General features: G+C 37.4%; 1 protein-coding gene across 1 annotated transcript; it reads right to left on the bottom strand.

Annotated features, from left to right (window-relative positions):
• Positions 1-279: 279 nt before the first annotated feature.
• Positions 280-1,834, bottom strand: LOC136234794 (RING-H2 finger protein ATL11-like). The gene has a single exon (XM_066024272.1). It carries the CDS (start codon positions 1,678-1,680, stop codon positions 478-480), a length of 1,203 nt encoding a protein of 400 aa, XP_065880344.1. The 5' UTR covers positions 1,681-1,834; the 3' UTR covers positions 280-477.
• Positions 1,835-20,207: the final 18,373 nt, after the last annotated feature.

Below are 20,207 nucleotides of genomic sequence, written 5' to 3'. Positions count from 1 at the left end.
TCTTTAATCTCCTTTCCGCCGCAGCACTGTATTTTATTTGGCCTATTACCGTGGCTGATGAACGCAGAAGATCGCGCTTGACTGTCGAGGAGAAAAGACCAGAAAGAAATATTTGTACGAGATCAAAAAAGCTGATGAACGGAGAAGATCGCGCTTGACAGTCGAGGAGAAAAGACCAGAAAGAAATATTTGTTGTTTCCTCCATCTCTGTCTTGGTGGATCTGATCGGCGGTGATTTTGTATGAAGAGAACAGCAAATAGGGTGGGGAAGGTCGCTGCTGATCCAAAAGAGAAGTGAAATATATATTTTTAATTATTAAACTTTAATTAAAAAGTGCCACCTGTCTTATTATTATTGGTCAGGCATACCACATCAGATTTTGACGTGGTATGCCTGGCATACAGTATAATTTCTCTCTAAATTGTTCAAACAATCAACAAAGCTATAAACAAATTCACTATATTTGGTGCACATCATCAAGCCGGCGGCATAAGTCTAAGCCTATCCAAAGATGTCTCACCACTATCATTTTTTGTGTCATTCCTGTCCACGCCATAAAATCGATCGAATGAAGATTTAATTGATTTCATGGATTTCAACGAACTCTTTGACTGCTTCATTTCTCCGTTTGATAATCGAACCAAACCGTTTTTTGGTGGATTCATCGGAACATCCATTTGATCGATTTCCTGATAGTGATAATAGTTTTTACTATGCCAGCTCCCTCCACTTCTGCTCCTGTATCCTCTTCTTGAACTAGTGGCCCTAGGAAATGCCACACAACTCTTGGTTCTGTTCAAATGAGTGTTTAATAATTGATTCCTTATTTCCTCCGGCAACCGCAACGTGAACCTCTCCGTATTTGCTCCCGGTTGAACCAACAACTGTCCGGTGGAGCGTGACTTAGGAAATAGACTACCCAGCCGCCACCCGGTTGACCATGATCGATTCGGGGCCACTTGTAACGCTTCTAAACCTCTGCTTCGATCACTCTCATCGGAAACTCGGATTAGGAAGTCGTTTTGTTCCTCATTCCTGATGTTATTGGGCCCTTGTTCCGGTTCGAAAAGACTATTCGAATCGAATGGAATATCGCCTGGTTGGGGGACCAAATTGGCGCGACAAACAGGGCAAGTGATCTGTGAGACTAACCAAGCATCGATGCAATCTGGGTGGAACACGTGGCTACACTTTGGTATTAAACGCAGAGTTTGATCATCTTCAAACTCGTTTAAGCAAACGGCGCACTCCAACGCTCCTTTCCCGATTTTATGGCCTTTAACCGTGGAATAAAGGAAGGTAGGGAAAGTCTCAATAACCGCTGCCTCAAGCCCCTGCTGTCGTCTCCGAGAAAAGCGCCCTCCACCTCCTAAGGCGGCAGAGTTAATGCTAACATGACTTCTCATATATCTCCGTTCTGCGCATCGGCGAATATAGATGGAGAAAAACCCCATACAAAAGAAGGCACCGACGATTATTAGCATTAGGAGTGCAAGTGAAGGGTTGAATTTAGGCTGTGTGGGAAGCGGGTCAAAAAATGGCGGAGCCGATGACGGAGGTTGTTGGGCAGCAGAAAGTTTTGCTATAAATAGAAAGAAGAACAGATTAACAACCACCGGGCCACGGCGGAGCTGATCGAGAAAATGGAGAAACACACGGCTGCGACTTGGAATCATCATCGGTGGAGGATGTTTGACTTTTACTTTTCCAGGCCCAACAAGTTAGACTAAATCTCTTGGGACACTGCGCTGTAGTAGGGATTTTATACGAGTAGCCATAATTATAAAATTAAAGTTCAACCTTGGTTGAATCAGGTGGAACTGTAGTTCAAAATATACCATTATAAAAACCACTACATATTTTTAATTTTATTTAATTTTTTTTTTTTTGGTAAATAGGAGTTAAACCCAAAAACAGAGGAAAAAAAACTAACACTGCTCAAAAGTAACCATTCTTCGACTTGATCGGCCCTGCCGATCATCTTCAAGGATATCCTAGAGACCTATAGGAGGCGCATCACACTCACGATGACCCAAAGAACACAATTCTGCGAAATTCGCCATCCAGTCAGCAGCTTTATTTCTTTCACGATATGTATGTAGAAACCGAGTATCTCATTCTATATCTCTCATTTCTTGGCACTTTTTGATCAGCCAAGCGTGTGGATGATGTGCTCCAATCTGCCCTATCATAAAATTAAACACCGTTCTCGAGTCTACTTCAATCAAAACTCGTCGATACCCTTTATCTCAAGCCAAAGATAAGCCAAAAAAGACTCTCACAGTTCCGCCAAGAAAAGCAGTGCAAATGCCTAAGTTAACCAAAAAACCACTCATCCACCTCCCCTGATCATCCCGTATAAGCCCCCCGACCGAACCTGCTCCAGGATTACCTTTACTCGCACCATCCGAATTGATCTTAATCCAGCCTGTATCCGGTGGGATCCAGCGGACCCAAACTTCATATTTTCCCATACCTTCACGGAGATTAGAGGCATGCTGGATTATGAACATAGCCTTGTCACCAATTACTGACTCATCGGAGAAGATTCTATGGTTTCGCCATTTCCAAATCCACCATATACCCATCACAAAAATGCTTGACCATGGAGCACATTTAGTTACTGTATCCGCCTGTAAATTGCTTCACAGCCAAACTGATTCAGTCATTTGGAAAAAAACCCAATGAAATTGAATTGGGACTAAAGCCTCCCAGATCGTCTTTGCTTGTCTACAATCCCGGAGGACGTGTAATTACGTCTCAATCCTACCACAATCCTTGCACTCTGCAGAGACCGAGAAGTGCCGCTGAAGCCTATTATAATTACATAGGATTCGCTCATTCGCCACAAGTCAGGTAAACATTCGTGCCCATTCCGAAGCTGCTACATGCCATAGCTTCTCCCACTGCGTATCTGAATCAGAGACCATCGGTGCATCCCGCAGAATCCTAAAGCTCGAGGCGATCGAGTAAATTCCAGAGGAGAAATGCTTCCAGAACTAGTTGTCCGACTCCGAACTCCCTGGGATCAGAACTATCGATGCCATCTCAAGAAGAATGTTGCGTGGTAAATATGGTTGTAACAACTGCCAGTTCCAAGCGGGACCTATCCAGAAATCAGCAACAAAGAGTTCCTTCCAACTCTCGGGTATAGGCTGAGTAACCTTCTTAATAAGCGGATCGGACCCACATGATGTCATGGTCCAGAATTTGGTGAGTTTCTCGTCGTTTATTACTCTCCTGATACCCTTTGCTAAGACAGCAACACCCACAATTATGCTCTTCCAAGTGACAGATTGTGAATTTCTGGCTTTAAACATCTCAAACCCCATTCGAGTACCGCAATATTTGGAGCAAAGAACCTTGACCCAAAGCAAAGTCGGATTTGTAAGCATTCGCCAAGCCAACTTGGCGATCATGGCTAAATTATAGTCTCGTGTCCTTCTTAGGCCGAGCCCTCCCTACTTTCTTGGCAAGCAGACAGTTTGCCAATTCACCAAGTGTATCTTTCTGTTCATCAAAAAGGACCCCCAAAGAAACCCTCTGTTTTTCATATCCAAACGACGACATATACTAATAGGTAAGGCAATGGTTTGCATCGAGTATAAGGGGATTGATGATGTTATTGACTTGATTAGCGTCAACCGGCCAGGGAGAGAGAGATTGTGTGCTTTCCAACCTACAAGACGCCCCGAGACTTTGTCCAGAACATGTTTGAAGGTATTTTTTGAAGGAAAATAGGCAAACGTTTGGCAGCGGAAATATAAAATTTTTAACCTATTTCCTTTAACCAAGATCCGTTAATCGTTATTTCATATAAAGAGGGATAGAAGGAAATACATTTTGATGTTCTATCTACTGTTGCAATCGAAGTGCCCTCAACTCTTACTTCGAGTTCACGAGCACAAAACAAAAAAAAAACAATTCAAACGAAGTTAGAACTCAACCGTGTAATAGCAACCAAAGTAGATTTCCTCTAATTAATCAACACAAGATCAAGGAGTAAAAGAAAGAGATGAAAATCAATTGATCGGAAGCAAGCGGTGAACGATGATCCACTATAGTAGGGGGTCGAAATTCACTCTCTCCGGGATTGCTAGGGCTCGCCAAAATTTACAATAAAGGGGGGTATATATATCCTCTTCCATCTAAACCCTAGTCAGATAGAATTAGGTTACTAAATAAGAATTTAATTCGGAATAAAACTCTTATTATTATTATCTATAATTATATTTAAATATAAAGATAATAATAACTTATTGATAGGATAATAATAGAAGCAATTTAATCTCATCAAACCTTCTAACTTATTTATCCTATAATTAATTTAATTCATAATCATAATCTAATTATAATTGTTTAAATTAAATTAATTCCTTTATGTGTTTATAACACATAAATCGCCCCCCTATGCCATTGGGCCTTAGTGGACTTAGTTGGGCTTCCGTCAATTAATTAACATATGTTTCTCTTTTGGGTTCCAAGTCTTATGTGTGACCCATTAGGTTCTTATTACTTCTAGCCGTATACAACCATTAAATTAATTTTCTTAGAATTATATTTAATCTTTGTATAACGGAATGAGTACGCGAACTGTGATTGACAGATCTGAAACATTCCCCCAGAGCTATAAGAAGACAGGTTGATTCTGTCGTTGACCTTTCCGTATTAGTTACAGTATAATTCGATCCTTCATCCACTACATCCTTGAACAAAATCTTATGACTATGGATAATGTTAAGTCATATATAGCGAGACGTTCATTTTACTTGTACAAGCCGAGTTAACTCCAATTAGATAGGTTAAGTGAAATCTGCATTTCAAGTCTTAAGCTATCACCTTGCAATGATTTAGAGTTAAGTCTTCCACAAGCGATCCTTGGACGTATCTCCCATTTATCAAGAGTGACAAATGCTCAATCTAATGTATAACTATCCTGCAATTACTTCCTGTGATACCCAACGTCTGCCGTACACACCCCAGAGTCATCCCTGTTATGGATCATGTTACAACAGGATCAAAGCATCACATTCCATAATCCAGAATCACTAATTAACATTCCTTTGAGTCTTAGGATTACTTATACCTATTAATACCAATGAGATGAACATGTGACAAGGATAAATCTACCCATCCTGTTATCTCGAGTCGGGTCCCCAATCCTAATGAACCCCTTTCATTGGATCCATGTAACTGTCTAGATATCTGCATATGTGAAGCTTGTGAGACCAGCTCTCTGTCTCGACAGAAAACATTGTTATATGCAAGTCTCAACAGTGTTATGTCAATCCCTATTCAAAACATATCACTTGACTTGGCGTGGCTTTAAGTTTATTAGTTTATTATAATGTTTCGTCTCACTTTATGCTTGTATGAACACTTTATAATCACTTTAAATAAATTTAAGGATTTCCTTTTATTAGACTTATTTAGTTCTTTAAAGGAGGTTGCCTTTATACAGTTATGAAACCATATCTTATTAAAACAAATGACATAAAGAACAATTCATTTACATTAGGTTTATATCCTGGAACAATTGTCTATAGGACACTAAACCCCAACATACTCCCACTTGGACTAAAGCCAATTGTTTCTACAACTTATCCCAGTAGGACTTAAATGACGATCATGTACTTTCTAGGTTAAGGGCTTTGTCAACGGATCTGCAATGTTGTCCTCTGTAGGTACTCTTTCTATTCTCACATCTCCTCTTGCAACAATCTCTCTTACAAGGTGGTATCGCTTAAGGTAGTGCTTGGATGCATTATGAGACCGTGGTTCCTTTGCTTGTGCAATGGCTCCATTGTTATCATAGTACAGAGTAATGGGATTCACAATGTCAAGCACCACACCAAGTTCTGTAATGAACTTCTTAATCCAAACTGCTTCCTTTGCTGCCTCCGCAGCAGCGATGTACTCTGACTCGGTCGTAGAGAAAGCCACGCTTCCCTGCTTGGAACTCTTCCAACTGACCGCGTCCCCATTCAAGATAAATAGGTATCCTGATTGGGATCTAAAATCGTTGTCATCCGTGAGATGACTGGCATCTGAAAATCCTTCTATTTTTAGATCCCCTTCTCTGTACACTAGGAACATATCTTTAGTCCTTCTCAAGTACTTAAGAATGTTATTGACGGCATTCCAATGCTCGTCACCCGGATTACCTTGATAATGACTCGTTATGCTTAAACGAACGCTACGTCAGGTCTAGTGCAAAGCATAGCATACATAATCGAACCGATTGCGCTAGAGTATGGAATTACAGCCATGCGTTTCTTATCATCTTCGGTTTTAGGACATTGATGATTGCTTAACTTTACCCCATGTACCATGGGTAAGTTACCTCGTTTCGATTCAAGCATGCTAAGCTGCTTTAGCACCTTTTCAATGTATGTAGCTTGTGAAAGACCAAGCAGTCTTCTTGATCTATCTCTGTAGATCTTTATACCTAGTATATAAGCTGCTTCACCAAGGTCTTTCATGGAGAAGTTACCTGATAACCATACTTTCACCAACTGTAGTAGAGCTATGTCATTTCCCATTAGTAATATATCGTCCACATATAATATGAGAAATGCAACTGAGCTCCCACTTGCTTTCTTGTAAATGCAAGCTTCTTCGCAATTCTGTTCGAAACCAAACTGTTTTATGGTTTCGTCAAAACGCTTGTTCCAGCTTCTAGATGCTTGCTTGAGTCCATAAATGGATCTCTGAAGTTTGCAAACCTTGGTTGCATCCTTTGATGTGAAACCTTCAGGTTGCATCATATATACATCCTCAAGCAGGTTTCAGTTTAGGAAAGCTGTTTTCACATCCATTTGCCAAATCTCGTAATCGTAGTGAGCGGCAATAGCGAGCATTATTCTGATTGATTTGGACATGGCTACAGAAGAGAAAGTTTCGTCATAATCAATTCTTTGCTTCTGACGATATCCTTTCGCTACTAACCTAGCTTTGTAGGTGCTAACCTTTCCATCCATGTCGGTCTTCTTCTTGAAGATCCACCTGCACCCAATGGGTTTTATCCCAATGCTTTAGAATATGGACTGGTGAGAGCCTCTTCGTAGTTTTCGGGTTCGTCGTCTAACAAGGGAACCTCATCATCATCTCCCACTAGAAAACTGTATCTAACGGGAGTTCACGAACACTTTGTGATCTACGAGTAGGTGGTGGCACTTGAGTCTCATCTAATGGGACTGCGTCGGGTTCCTCAACCGCCTCTGTTGTTTCAGCCGGTGTTTCTTCTTCTTGAACTTCATCAAGTTCAATCATGCTTCCCTTTTCTGTTTCTTCGAGAAACTCTTTCTCTAAGAAGGTTGCGTGTTTGGATACTATTACTTTCTGATCATCTGGATGATAGAAGTAATACCTCATAGTTTCCTTAGGGTATCCTATGAAGAAACATTTATCAGATTTAGAATCTAGTTTATCTGATGCTATACGTTTTACAAATGCTGAACAACCCCATATCCTCATAAATGAGAATAGGTTTCCTACCAATGAACAGTTCATATGGTGTGGAACTGGCGGATTTAGTTGGTACTCGATTTAGGGTGAAGAGGGCAGTTTCTAAGGCATAGCCCCTAGAATGTCTTTGGAAGTAATGTTATGCTCATCATAGATCGTACCATATCTAGTAGGGTACGGTTCCTCCTTTCGGATACACCATTGTGTTGTGGTGTATAAGGAGGTGTCCATTGTGAGCATATCCCACATTCAGTTAGATAATTCAGAAAATCATCCGAAAGATATTCACCACCTCGATCGGATCAAAGTATCTTTATTTTCTTTCCTATTTGATTTTCTACTTCATTCTTGAAGCATTTGAATTTCTCAAAAGCTTCGGACTTGTGCTTCATCAAGTAAACATAACCATATCTGGTATGGTCGTCTATGAATGAAGTATCTGAATCCTCCTCTTGCTTGGACTGACATTGGACCACATACATCTGAATGTATTAATCCTAGAGTGTCTGATACACGCTCGCTTTATTGCTAAAGCGTGTCTTTGTCATTTTACCTTTTAAACAGGCTCCGCATGTTTCCAATGATTCACAATCAATTGAATCTATAAGCCCATCTTGATGTAGCTTAAGCATGCGTCTTTTGTTTATATGGCCTAAACGACAATGCCACAAGTAAGTCGAATTATCTAGCTTATGTCTTTTGGTATCAATTGCGAATACATAAATTTTATCGTCTAACACATAAATCCCATTTAATGATATTCCTGAAAAATAGAAAATCCCATCTCTATAAAACTCGCAATGTTTGTTCTTTATTTAAATATGAAAGCCGTCATCAACAAGACAGCTAATAGAAATAATATTTCTAGACATTTCTGGAACATACAAGCAGTTCCTTAATTCTATTACAAGCCCAGAGGGCAAACTCAAAGCATGATCTCCAATAGCGAGCGCGGCAACTCTTGCTCCATTTCCTACTCGCAAGTTTATGCTTCCCTTCTTCAATTCCTTAGTTCGTTTTAGTCCCTGCATATTCATACAAATATGAGATCCACATCTGGTATCTAATACCCAAGATTCAGACTGTGAAATTATATTTATTTCAATATAAAACATACCAGATGTTGAAGCACCGTCTTTTCCCTTCTTGAGGGATGCTAGATACTCCTTGCAATTCCTTCTCCAATGCCCGTCTTTACCACAGAAGTGGCACTCTCCTTTGGGCTTCTTCACTTGCTTCCCCTTAGTGGGCACGACCCTCTTACCTTTCTTGGGATATTTAGGATTGGGAAAATTCCCCTTCCTCTTCTTTGATCCCTTTATGACAAGAGCCGGTATTGCCTTGTCTTTCTTCATATTGGGCTCAACTGTCTTGAGCATGTTTGCAAGCTCTTCAAGAGAGGTTTGCAAGTCATTCATCTGGTAGTTCATTATGAACTGTGAATAACTCTCTAGGAGGGATTGAAGGACTAAGTCCACACTTAGCTCATGATCCATCGCGAATCCAATACTAGAAAGCTTGGTAATATAGCCTATCATCTTGACACAATGTGTCATCACAGATGTGCCCTCTTGCATCCTGCAACGATATAACAGTTTTGATATCTCATAGCGTTCGCACCGAGTTTGTTTCCCAAACAACTCTTTCAGGTGCGTGATGATGGAATAGGCATCCATTTCCTCATGTTGCCTCAGCAATTTCGGTGTCATCGATGCAAGTATGATGCATCCCGCGTGATCCTCATCAGCCTTATACTTCTGGTAAACATCGATCTCTTCGATGGAAGCATCATCAGCCGGGGTAGGGGGTATCGATGTATCAAGTACATACCCTATCTTATCTAACTTCAAAACAATTTTGAGGTTGCGATACCAGTCGGTGAAGTTTGAACCGTTCAAACTTGTTATCGGTAAGTATATTTTGCAGATTGGTTTTAGTCATGTTTTTAGGAGTGTTTTAATTTAACCTGAGAGTGAGAAAGAGTAAACGTATGTTATTCATTTGTTTTAAAGTACATCAATCTAAAATTATAGGTCTTTTAATTCATTTTAAATTGCTCCCACTATTTTGCCAAATTAATAGCCCTCCATATTAATTCGAGAATTTCACAAATCCTTTAGTGAGCTAGGATCCTAACTCTTGAAATTTCACCTTGAGTTTACTCAACAAGCTAGTCTCATTTGTTAGGTAGATTCATACAATCAATCACATCAACAATGTGATTCCTAGGTTATTGGGTTACTAAGCACATTAGTAACTAATATGTTATTCATATTAATCCCAACCATATTGCCCATTAGTTTATGACAACATGAGTTTACCCATCCAATTATTATAATCTAATTTAAGTATTACCCTATATTCATGAAAAAGCGATTTTCGATAATTCAGGTGTTACCATAAGACCCCGAGCTTGAGTTTACTCAATAATCCAAAGGCCCCCAGTACTGCCGGATGAATTATAATATTAGGGAGGGGCAACCGATTTTAATAACTTGCTTATTTACTTAACTTTTAATTAGTGAGGGATTTTTAGTTTAAGTCTCATAATCTAACCTAGTCTTGATTTGCTTTAGCATACATCAGACACATACATTGGCGTTATGGACATATTATCTAAAGCATATGGATCGTGTTACAACATGATCAAAGAATCACATTCCATAATCCAGAATCACTAATTAACATTCCTTTGAGTCTTAGGATTACTTATACCTATTAATACCAATGAGATGAACAGGTGACAAGGATAAATCTACCCATCTTGTTATCTCAAGTCGGGTCCCCAATCCTAATGAACCCCTTTCATTGGATCCATGTAACTGTCCAGATATCTGCATATCTGAAGCTTGTGAGACCAGCTCTCTGTCTCGACAGAAAACATTGTTACATGCAAGTCTCAACAGTGTTATGTCAATCCCTATTCAAAACATATCACTTGGCTTGGGGTGGCTTTAAGTTTATTAGTTTATTATAATGTTTCGTCTTTATGCTTGTATGAACACTTTATAATCACTTTAAATAAACTTAGGGATTTCCTTTTATTAGACTTATTTAGTTCTTTAAAGGAGGTTGCCTTTATACAGTTATGAAACCATATCTTATTAAAACAAATGACATAAAGAACAATTCATTTACATTAGGTTTATATCTTGGAACAATTGTCTATAGGACACTAAACCCCAACATTTTTGTTCACTCGACAATGAATAAGTGGCATACCAAGGTATAAACCTAAGTCTTCTGTTCGCTCAAACCCAAGGATGTCGCAAATGCCTCTGCTCGTTACGGTTGAGACGTTTAGAGAGAAGAAGACCCGTGACTTAAGAAGGCTGGCTCGCTGGCCCGAGCATTCTGAGAAGAAGTTGACAACATTTTTCACAATGACGACTTGGTCAATAGAAGCTTCAGTAAAGAGGACAATATCATCTGCAAAAAAGACATGTGAAAGGGAAGGTCCATATCTTGATAAAGATAGAGGCTTCCAGTTTTTGCAAATAATAGCATCCTCAATCATATGATTCAAACGCTCAAGACACAAAACAAACAGATAAGGGGAGAGAGGATCTCCTTGGAGAAGCCCACGGGTTGGGGTAAAACCAGGAAGCTGTTCACCATTCCAGAGAATGCTCATTGAAGAATCTGCAACACAATGTATAATGAGATTAATCCAGTGCTCTCCCAATCCCAAAAGTTCAAGAGTGCTGCGTAGGAAAGCCCAGCTTATTCGATCATATGCTTTTTCAAGATCAAGCTTTAGAATCATACCTCCCTTTCTCCTTTTTCGTTGTCTAAGGGAGTGGATTCCCTCCTGGACCAAGACGATATTATCTGAGATACTCCGTCCCGAAATAAAGCTACTCTGGTTGGGACTAATAACACTGTTGAGATAAGGTTTGAGCCTATTAACTAGACACTTCGTTATAACTTTGTACAACATATTGCAGAGACTAATTGGTCGGAATTGAGAGATAAATTCCAGGTTTGGCACTTTAGGAATCACTGTGATTAACATGTCATTGAGGTCCGTAAGAAAGGAGCCTATGTTCAGAGCCTACAGGACTAAATTACACACTTGGTGCCCTACTTTGGGCGACATCTGCTGATACAACCCTACCTGAAAACCATCAGCCCCCGGGGCTTTGAAGGGAGTCATGTCGAACAAGGCTCGTTTGACCTCGCTTGCCTCAAAATCCTTTCTAAAATTCTCCAGCACCCCATCTGCAAAAAAACCGGAAAGGAAGTCATTGTATGCAGCTCCTAGCGGTTCAGATTCACCTCCGAATATAGATGTTTCAAGTAACCCTGAACCAGCTCCTTCACACGGTCAGCCTGCCACACCTAGACGCCATTATAATCATGCAATCCCTCGACCTTGTTTTGACGTCGCCGAATGAGAGTTGAGAGATGAAAAAAGGATGTATTTCTATCCTAAAAAAAGCCAACTTACCCGGGATTTTTGAAACCAGAGTATTTCTTCTTGCTGGAGGATCTGATCAAGTTCAGTTTGGAGTTTCCTTTCCAGTGTAAGTAATCCCCCAGTAATCCTATTCACTAGAGCTTTTTGAACCCCTGCAATCCGATTATAGGTTCTTCGTTTTCTGAAATTCAGATTACCAAAAACCGTGTGATTCCAATCCCTTACTTTTGGAATAAACAGCTTAAGCTCCTCACGAATGTCATTGTTCAGAGACTACGAGGACTCAAAGAAATTTTTGAACTGTTCATGCTTCATCTAGGCTGCCTGGAAATGGAACGGTAGAGTGATAGTTTCCTTTGGAAGATCCTTGTAACAAAGAAGAATGGGGCAATGATCAGACTTATGACGAGGTAGATGTCCCACGAAGGCCTCATGAGCAAAGAATTTCCACTCAGTGTTGCACAACACCCGGTCAAGGCGACAAGCCACTCTTGTTCTTGGAGAGGAGCCTTTATACCAAGGTACCTGATCCCAACACAAGCTTGCTGTTCACACTCGTACTGATCTGGGGGCTAGCTTCCAAGTCATTGTTCAACTGGGTATCCGCAGCTTTAGCAGGACATATGCTAGGGAACGTACACGAGGCTCTAGAGTGTCCATATCGATCGTACTTCGTGCAGGCTACATAAAGCCCTTCATATTCAATGTGGTAGGAGATTCCATTAACTTCAAACTCCACAATCAAAGGCTTCATCAGGTCAATTTCAACACAAACCTGTGCAAAGCGTCCTCAAGCAGCTTCAATTGTATTATAATCCACTTTAATTGCTTTCCTAATAGAATTTCCCACTACCATGATAAAATTAGCATCATATAATTGGATAGGTAAGTCCGGCAACCTTACCCAAACCAGTGTGGAAGCAATAGTTGCTAGTTCAGCAATGAAATTTGGCGACCAATTTCGAACAAGCAAGTAATGACCCTGTATTATCTATGGGCCATCCTGAATTACTCTTTCTCGATCCACCATATCATGGAATTGAACTAAATGAAAGCCATGCCCCATGTCCATGACATCCACATCGCCATGAGGTTTCCACAGTTCGAGTGCGCGCTTGTGTAGGGCAATAAAACCAAGATTCTTTCCCAGAATTTTCACAATCAGCGCCATCTTCCATGGAGCAACCCATTCATCCAAGGTTTGGGGTGGAATCGTAAAACTGGGATTCAGCGGGTTCGAGTGCGAGACTGATACAATACCTTCAGCAACTAGATCCTTTTGAGTGAATGTGGCTTCTATGCTCTTTTTCCCTATCAGGGAATCACGATTAGAGGGTTCAGAAGTATCCATGGCAGAATTCTCACCACCGCCGCCCTAGGCTAACTAACTTTATTTGGAAGACTGAGACTATAGCGGAGCGCCTCAAGCTCACCTTGGTTAGGAGCTGGCATGGGTCCGGTCTATTGCTCTTTCCTTGTGCCTATTTCGCTTTAGGAGGTCGGGTCGGTTCACATGTACAACCTTTGTAACTTCATGTCCGGCGGCTTCAAGGGAGGCGAGAACATACAACGAACGGTGGCTAGGGTTCACAACAGCGGCGAGGAATTTTGTATTATTAGTATGAATTATTATAAATATGTTTAATAATCATTCATTTAACTTCATATTATATTTTATTTAATTTCTTAACCTATCAAAATATTAATAATTCCTTAACATATCAAAACATTAATAATATCAATAAAAACAAACGTATATTAATAATAATATAATTCTTTTAAAAAAATAATAATTCTTTAATATCTTGAATACTTCAAAAAAAATTCTTGAAATTAAAAATTTCCTTTTAAATAATGCTTAATTGAGTAGCATATTTGGTTCAGATTTACATGAAACCGGAAAGCTACTAAGAGATGATGAAGAAAATAATTTATAAATAAAAACTACAAAACTAATCCTAGAATACAATTTGGTAGATTGCAAATAGGATATGCGAAATATATACTATATATAATAGTGGAAGTAGAGAGAAATGAGGAGAAGTGGTTTAAAGGCCTTTTTGATGAATTGTCAACGTAGTAAAAAATCAAAAAAATTTAATTAATTCTTTTTAATTGAAAGCTTGGAGGCCGACCCAAAAGAACTAAAGCATCCTAACAAGGTTAGCACACTTCGAATCAAATGGAGCCGAGCCCAAAATAGTATTAAAAGAGAAGAGAAGATCCGTACAAAATAAATAATAAAGGAAAAAAAAGCGAAATAAAATACAAACAAACTAGCGGAATCGAAACTGGGGCAGTCCCGCTAAGTCATCAGACACAAGATGAGAGCAGAAGGAATGCGAGGAATTCCATGAAATCAACGAAGAAGCAGTTCGAAACAAAAAAATCAAAAAAATTTAATTAATTCTTTTTAATTGAAAGCTTGGAGGCCGACCCAAAAGAACTAAAGCATCCTAACAAGGTTAGCACACTTCGAATCAAATGGAGCCGAGCCCAAAATAGTATTAAAAGAGAAGAGAAGATCCGTACAAAATAAATAATAAAGGAAAAAAAAGCGAAATAAAATACAAACAAACTAGCGGAATCGAAACTGGGGCAGTCCCGCTAAGTCATCAGACACAAGATGAGAGCAGAAGGAATGCGAGGAATTCCATGAAATCAACGAAGAAGCAGTTCGAAACAAAAATTGTCATTTGGGACACAAGGGAAAGGCAAAGCATCCACTCTTGTCGGAAACGCCAAAGAACAGTCTTGGATCTTGATTTTAACAAGTTAACAACACAGCTTGAATCTGATTCAATCCAAAGCTTCTTCCAGCCTTTATCCCAAGCCATACGAATGGAGTGCATAAACCCTCTAATTCCGCCTCAAAAGGGAGATAAATGCTAAACGGCATCGCAAAAGCACTATGCGGAAAGCCTCTGCAGTTTCTGAAAATTCCACCTGCCCCTGCTAAATTATCAGCCACAAATCCATTTGAATTTACTTTGATCCAACCCGGCAGTGGAGGACGCCAAATAACTTCCACGCAGGAGGGTGCGGGAGGAGGGCGACCAAGTAAAGAGAGTTGCGACAAAACATGGTGATCCTTAATTGAATGAAACATAACTCCCTTGCTTCCAAATTGCACCTCACGAAGAGCGCTCCAAAGGTCCCACAAAATGACAGATATATTTGGTTCAATTGAATCAAAGATGGCCCGATTTCTGGCCTTCCGATTAACCAAATTGTGTTTACAAATGTAGACGCCCAGATGTCGAAGAGTTAAGGACTGAATTTTTTTGATTGAAAACACGCCAAAAGAGAGTTGAGACTGTCAAAAACTCCAAGTCGCAGACCAAACAAAGAAAAAATAGCGTTCCAGATCTGGGTCATGAAGATACAGCTCACAAAAAGATGGTCATGACTTTCTAAATTAAGACGGAAGAGTTTGCACTGCGAAATTAAAATCAAACCTCTTGCACTTATTAAATCATGAATTGGGAGCTTGTTCAAAATTTCTCTCCAACAGATAAGAGAACAAGGTGGTGACAAGAAGCTTTTCCATAAGGAAAATTGAAAAAATCTTATATATATATATATATATATATATATATATAATTTATAATAATAATAATAAGTTATCCATTACTAGCTCATTAATTAAAGCAACAAAAGAAAGTAAATAGTTAAAGAAAGATGAAAAAACACAAAGCGAAAGAAATTCAGAAGTCACAAAGAAACCTATATATATATAAAGCATGATAGATAGTATTCCATCATTATATTCATTGGCCACCCAAAACCAAAATCCTCATTAATCTTTAATTTTGATAATGTATTAGTTTTGTTTTTCATACTCTTATCAGGGCCGGTTCTAAGATTTGGAGTGCCCTGTACAAAAAAAAGTGCATAGCTAATAAAGTTTTAAAAAATTACAATTAAATTCATCAATTCTCATTTTTTTCATTCGTTTTTCATGTCTAGATAATTGCTTTTTAGGAGGCATTGCAAACAAAATTCAAAAGTATATACAATAAATATAGATATAAAGTCGGAAAATAAAATGGAAAAATAAAACCTAATTTGGGATCTTTGCAGATCAGTAGAAATCTATTTCGAAAAAAATTATTCGTGCACCACAACTCTCAAAGTTCTCAAGGAGTGAGAAAGATGTAGTTTGATTGTTGTTGTCACCAGAAAGATGGAATCTAGAGAAAATGATTTGCAAATTATAAAGCAGCGTTAATCTGAAAGAGTTGGAGAATATGAATAGATGATCTGATAAGATAGCGTAGAAAAACTTTTTATTAAAGTTTTACCAATTAGGAGTTTAAATGGTAATTGGATTCTTTTTCAGTTAATGTTTATCAATTCTAACGTCTCTTTTACATTGAAAATAGCAGTTACTATTAGATATATATTGTATTTATGGTAATTATATATTATATTTATGATAATTATCCTATATTTATGTTAATTGATAATCTAGGCTTAATTATAGGCAAATCATATTAATTGACTCTATGAGCTAATCTAGACTTAATTATAGACAAATCTCACACACACACACATATATATATATATATATATATATATATGATACACATCAATGAAAGAGTTCAATGGTTTAACTCTATCGGTTACCAATCCAATGCCAAACGTTCTTTTATTTTTTATATAAATTTTTTTTATTATTATTTTTATTACTGTCTTTTGTTTGCTTAGTTTAATTAATGCCCTTTTGTGTATTTCTTTTAGTTTATATTTATTTATTGAAAAAACGTTTGAATTTTTATTAAGGCCCTTTTAGTTTTTTTTTTTTGAATATATATATATATATATAATGCCCCTAACATTTGGAGGCCCTACACGGTCGCACTTCCTGCACGCCCTCAAAACCGGTCCTGATTCTTATAATATAGTTTTATAATTTTGTTTTTAATTTAAATATTATAGTCTTATAATTTTGTACTTACTTCGTCAATAGATTTAGATCAATTTATATCTCCAAAACTTTTTATTCCACAAAGTATATATGTATATCTCCTATGCTTTTTTTTTTTTTTTTTGTATATCTCTTCCATTTATATGCATTAGATTTTATATTGATTAGAAAATGTATATTTTATGTTAAATGGACATGTGTCCTTTAAGTAGATTAACTTAAAACAAGTGTTTTTGTACTTAATAAATACATGCCACGTTGTTCATAAAAAAAAATGAAAAAAATACATGCCACGTTTTTTTTCTGTTCATTATTATTGTTGTGTTTTTGTAATAATAATTATTATTATTGTTATTAATTTAAGATTCTATCTATACATCACCTTCCATTTAACCTTTAATTATCTCATGATAATAATTAATTGTATAAAGTTGAAATATATGAAAAACTTATTAAAAGTCCTTCTAAGTTTATATTTTATTAATAAAAAATTTCCTCAAACTTTTGAGTTACACTAATAGACATAAAATTAATATTAGAACTATATTTCTAATATTAATCAACTACAAATTAAAGGCACAGACGTACTAAAATATTCAATTAAACCAAATAATATACTTAAATTCATGATTAATTAACACTTTTTATTTCGAAAACACCAAAAAATTTGGACACGAATGTGATATTGGACGCAATCGTTACTTTAAACTTAACACGTTTAATCTTGCTTTTATTTTAACGTTCCTTTCATACCTCGATTGTGATAAGGGTGGTCGCAATCGTGGCCAAAAGTACCGTTTACTTACTTTTTCTTCCCTTTCATACCTCGATTGTGATATGGGTGGTCTCAATCGTGACCAAAAGTTACGACTACTTAATTTAATTAACACGAGTTATAACGTAAAATTTAAAATGAGAAAGAAAAATCTCACATTCATCCTATATTGACTTGAAATTCAACATGTATTATGGCTAAAGTTTTCTTAAAAACTTCAATTGGTTTTTAAAGTAAGACGAAATCAAACCGAGCTAAAAAGCTAAAGTTGTTAGTTCGATTTATGCCTATAAACCTAATTGAAAATTGAAAATAAGATTTATATTTATCATGTATTGCATGATATAAAATAGAGATTTGAAAATAAAGAAATTTTTTCATTTCTTAAACAAACATGACTACCAAGCATAAATCTTCCAAGAAGAATGCTGCTGCACGCAACAAGCGTCCTGATATGTCAGAACGCTACGGTGCACCGTTCCCCATTTACAACCATGATGAAGGAAGACGTTATTATCGATTCCGCTATGCAATTTTTGTCGGAATGCTGTACATGGATGAGTTCTTAAATGATGAACTCGGAATAAGCGAAGATATGGATCGCTACTTGAGGAATTTAGGTTGGTCTAAGTTTGCCTACATGCGGTTTCCAATAATTGGAGACTGGATTTTGGAATTCCTTTGTACAGTGCGCTTTGTAAATAAGCGTAGAGTTCGTCTAAGTTTTCGCAAGGATGGCAAAACTTTCACTTTTGGTTACCCTGAATTACATGCCTGGTTTGGTTTCCCACCCAGGGATACTACAAATTACCATCCTGGCAGAGATATGACATCTAGAGATGTTTGGAGGATGTTAATTGGTTTCTGGCGTTTCAATCCCAGTCTCGCCTACAACAAGTCCATCAACTCCAATTCAATGCTTTATTTACACAAGTTCATGTGTCACAGTTTGTTTGGACGAACTGGAAGCAGTGTTGTCAAGGACTCAGACTTGTCTGTGTTAGGAGATATTTTCCAAGGCAACACCGTTAATTCTTCAAAAATATTGATGGAAGGTCTGGTTGCCGCTTCACGATCCAAAGATAAGAAGATTGGATTTGGGAATATAATTTGTGGAATCATCCTTGGGGCAAAAGGAGCAAGTTCTGTTCCATGGACTGACGTTGAACCATTTCCAATGGTGGATTATGAATTTTTGGAAAAAGAGGGTCTTGTGAAGCGTATTTTTAGAGTCGGCTTAAGATTTCTTTCCGCGGAAGAAAGACAGATCTTCGTGCAAGTGAAGATTGATCGTTACCGGGCTATGCGAATCCCAATTCAAAGGGATGAGAATTTAGTTTAATCTGTTTTGTTTTGATTGATTTTCCATTGTATGTATATAGTTTGTAAATAGGTTTTGTTTTCATTTTTCTTCTTAGTTTTGTTATGTATATATGTTTTTCATTTTTAATAAATTATCAAGTTTGATTCTTTGGTTATTTTTTATTAATATATGTTAACCATGCTAATTATTAAAATGTATATGTATAAACGGATAAAATGAAACAGTATATCCTTTCACATGAATCTGTATATAATTTAATTAATCTGCATAAGTTGCAATGCCTAAGTTTTAATATGAATACATGATTAATAGTACTTAAAAAGTTAATATACATTCACTACTTATTCATTTTACTCTTACAAGATTCATTTACATTAAATGCTTATTCATTTAACTTACATAAATTAATGCACATTGATTATACATTAAATCTAATTAAGGCATTTAATGTTTCATTACTCAAGATTTAATAAGGTTAAACCTTTGGTTTTCTTTGTATTTAATGTTTTATTTTTGTATTTTTAAATTTCAGGTATACATGTTTTCATTTATAGAACATATTTGCACAGAAATTACGTCCAAACAGAGTTTTTATTCGCATTTTTCAGCCACTAGGGCATGAATCTCGGTAGAGATTGCGAAATCTCTACGCGAGCAGCAAAACGGTCGAATTTCTGGAGAAATACTCTCCAGAAATTACCGTGTCGCGACCTGTAGGAACTAATTAGTTCCGATTTTTGCACATAATATGGTCTATTCCTATTCCTACACTAACTCTAAACACCTATATTCAACCATATATACCTACTCCTTACACAAACATCAAATCACCACCAATTTTACCCAATTAAACACACAAACCTCTTCCCAATACTCTACCTTTTACTCTTCCCAATTTATTCATTCCTTATTCACTATCTTTCTCTTTTATTCATTCACCATTACCATTTTACACACAACCTTTCAAACTTTTGATTTTCTCTCCTCTCATATTCTCAAACACTAAAAACTATCATGCCTAGAACCAAAGTTTTCGGACACAAAGCCAAAGGTCACCGAAGCCAATCGTCTTCGTGTAAGATATGGTGCATTTTTCGACATTGAAACCGAGGCTGAAGGAAAACGCTATGTTCATTTTTCCGGGACCAAAATGGAGTTCATTGACATGCTTTTTCTCCATTTTGATATGGTTAGTGAGTTATCTTTCTCTGACCGAATCAATGAATTTCTTTCTACTCTTGGTTGGAATACATTTGCAAGCATGTGATTTCCTCATAATGATGAATTCAT

The sequence above is a fragment of the Euphorbia lathyris genome, chromosome 7 (genome assembly GCF_963576675.1).
Source record: "Euphorbia lathyris chromosome 7, ddEupLath1.1, whole genome shotgun sequence".
NCBI classification, from domain to species: domain Eukaryota; kingdom Viridiplantae; phylum Streptophyta; class Magnoliopsida; order Malpighiales; family Euphorbiaceae; genus Euphorbia; species Euphorbia lathyris.
This window is presented reverse-complemented; position numbering and strand designations above follow the sequence as displayed.

Coding starts and splice junctions, on each gene's coding strand:
- LOC136234794 (XM_066024272.1), bottom strand. CDS start 1,680: ATGATGATTCCAAGTCGCAGCCGTGTGTTTCTCCATTTTCTCGATCAG.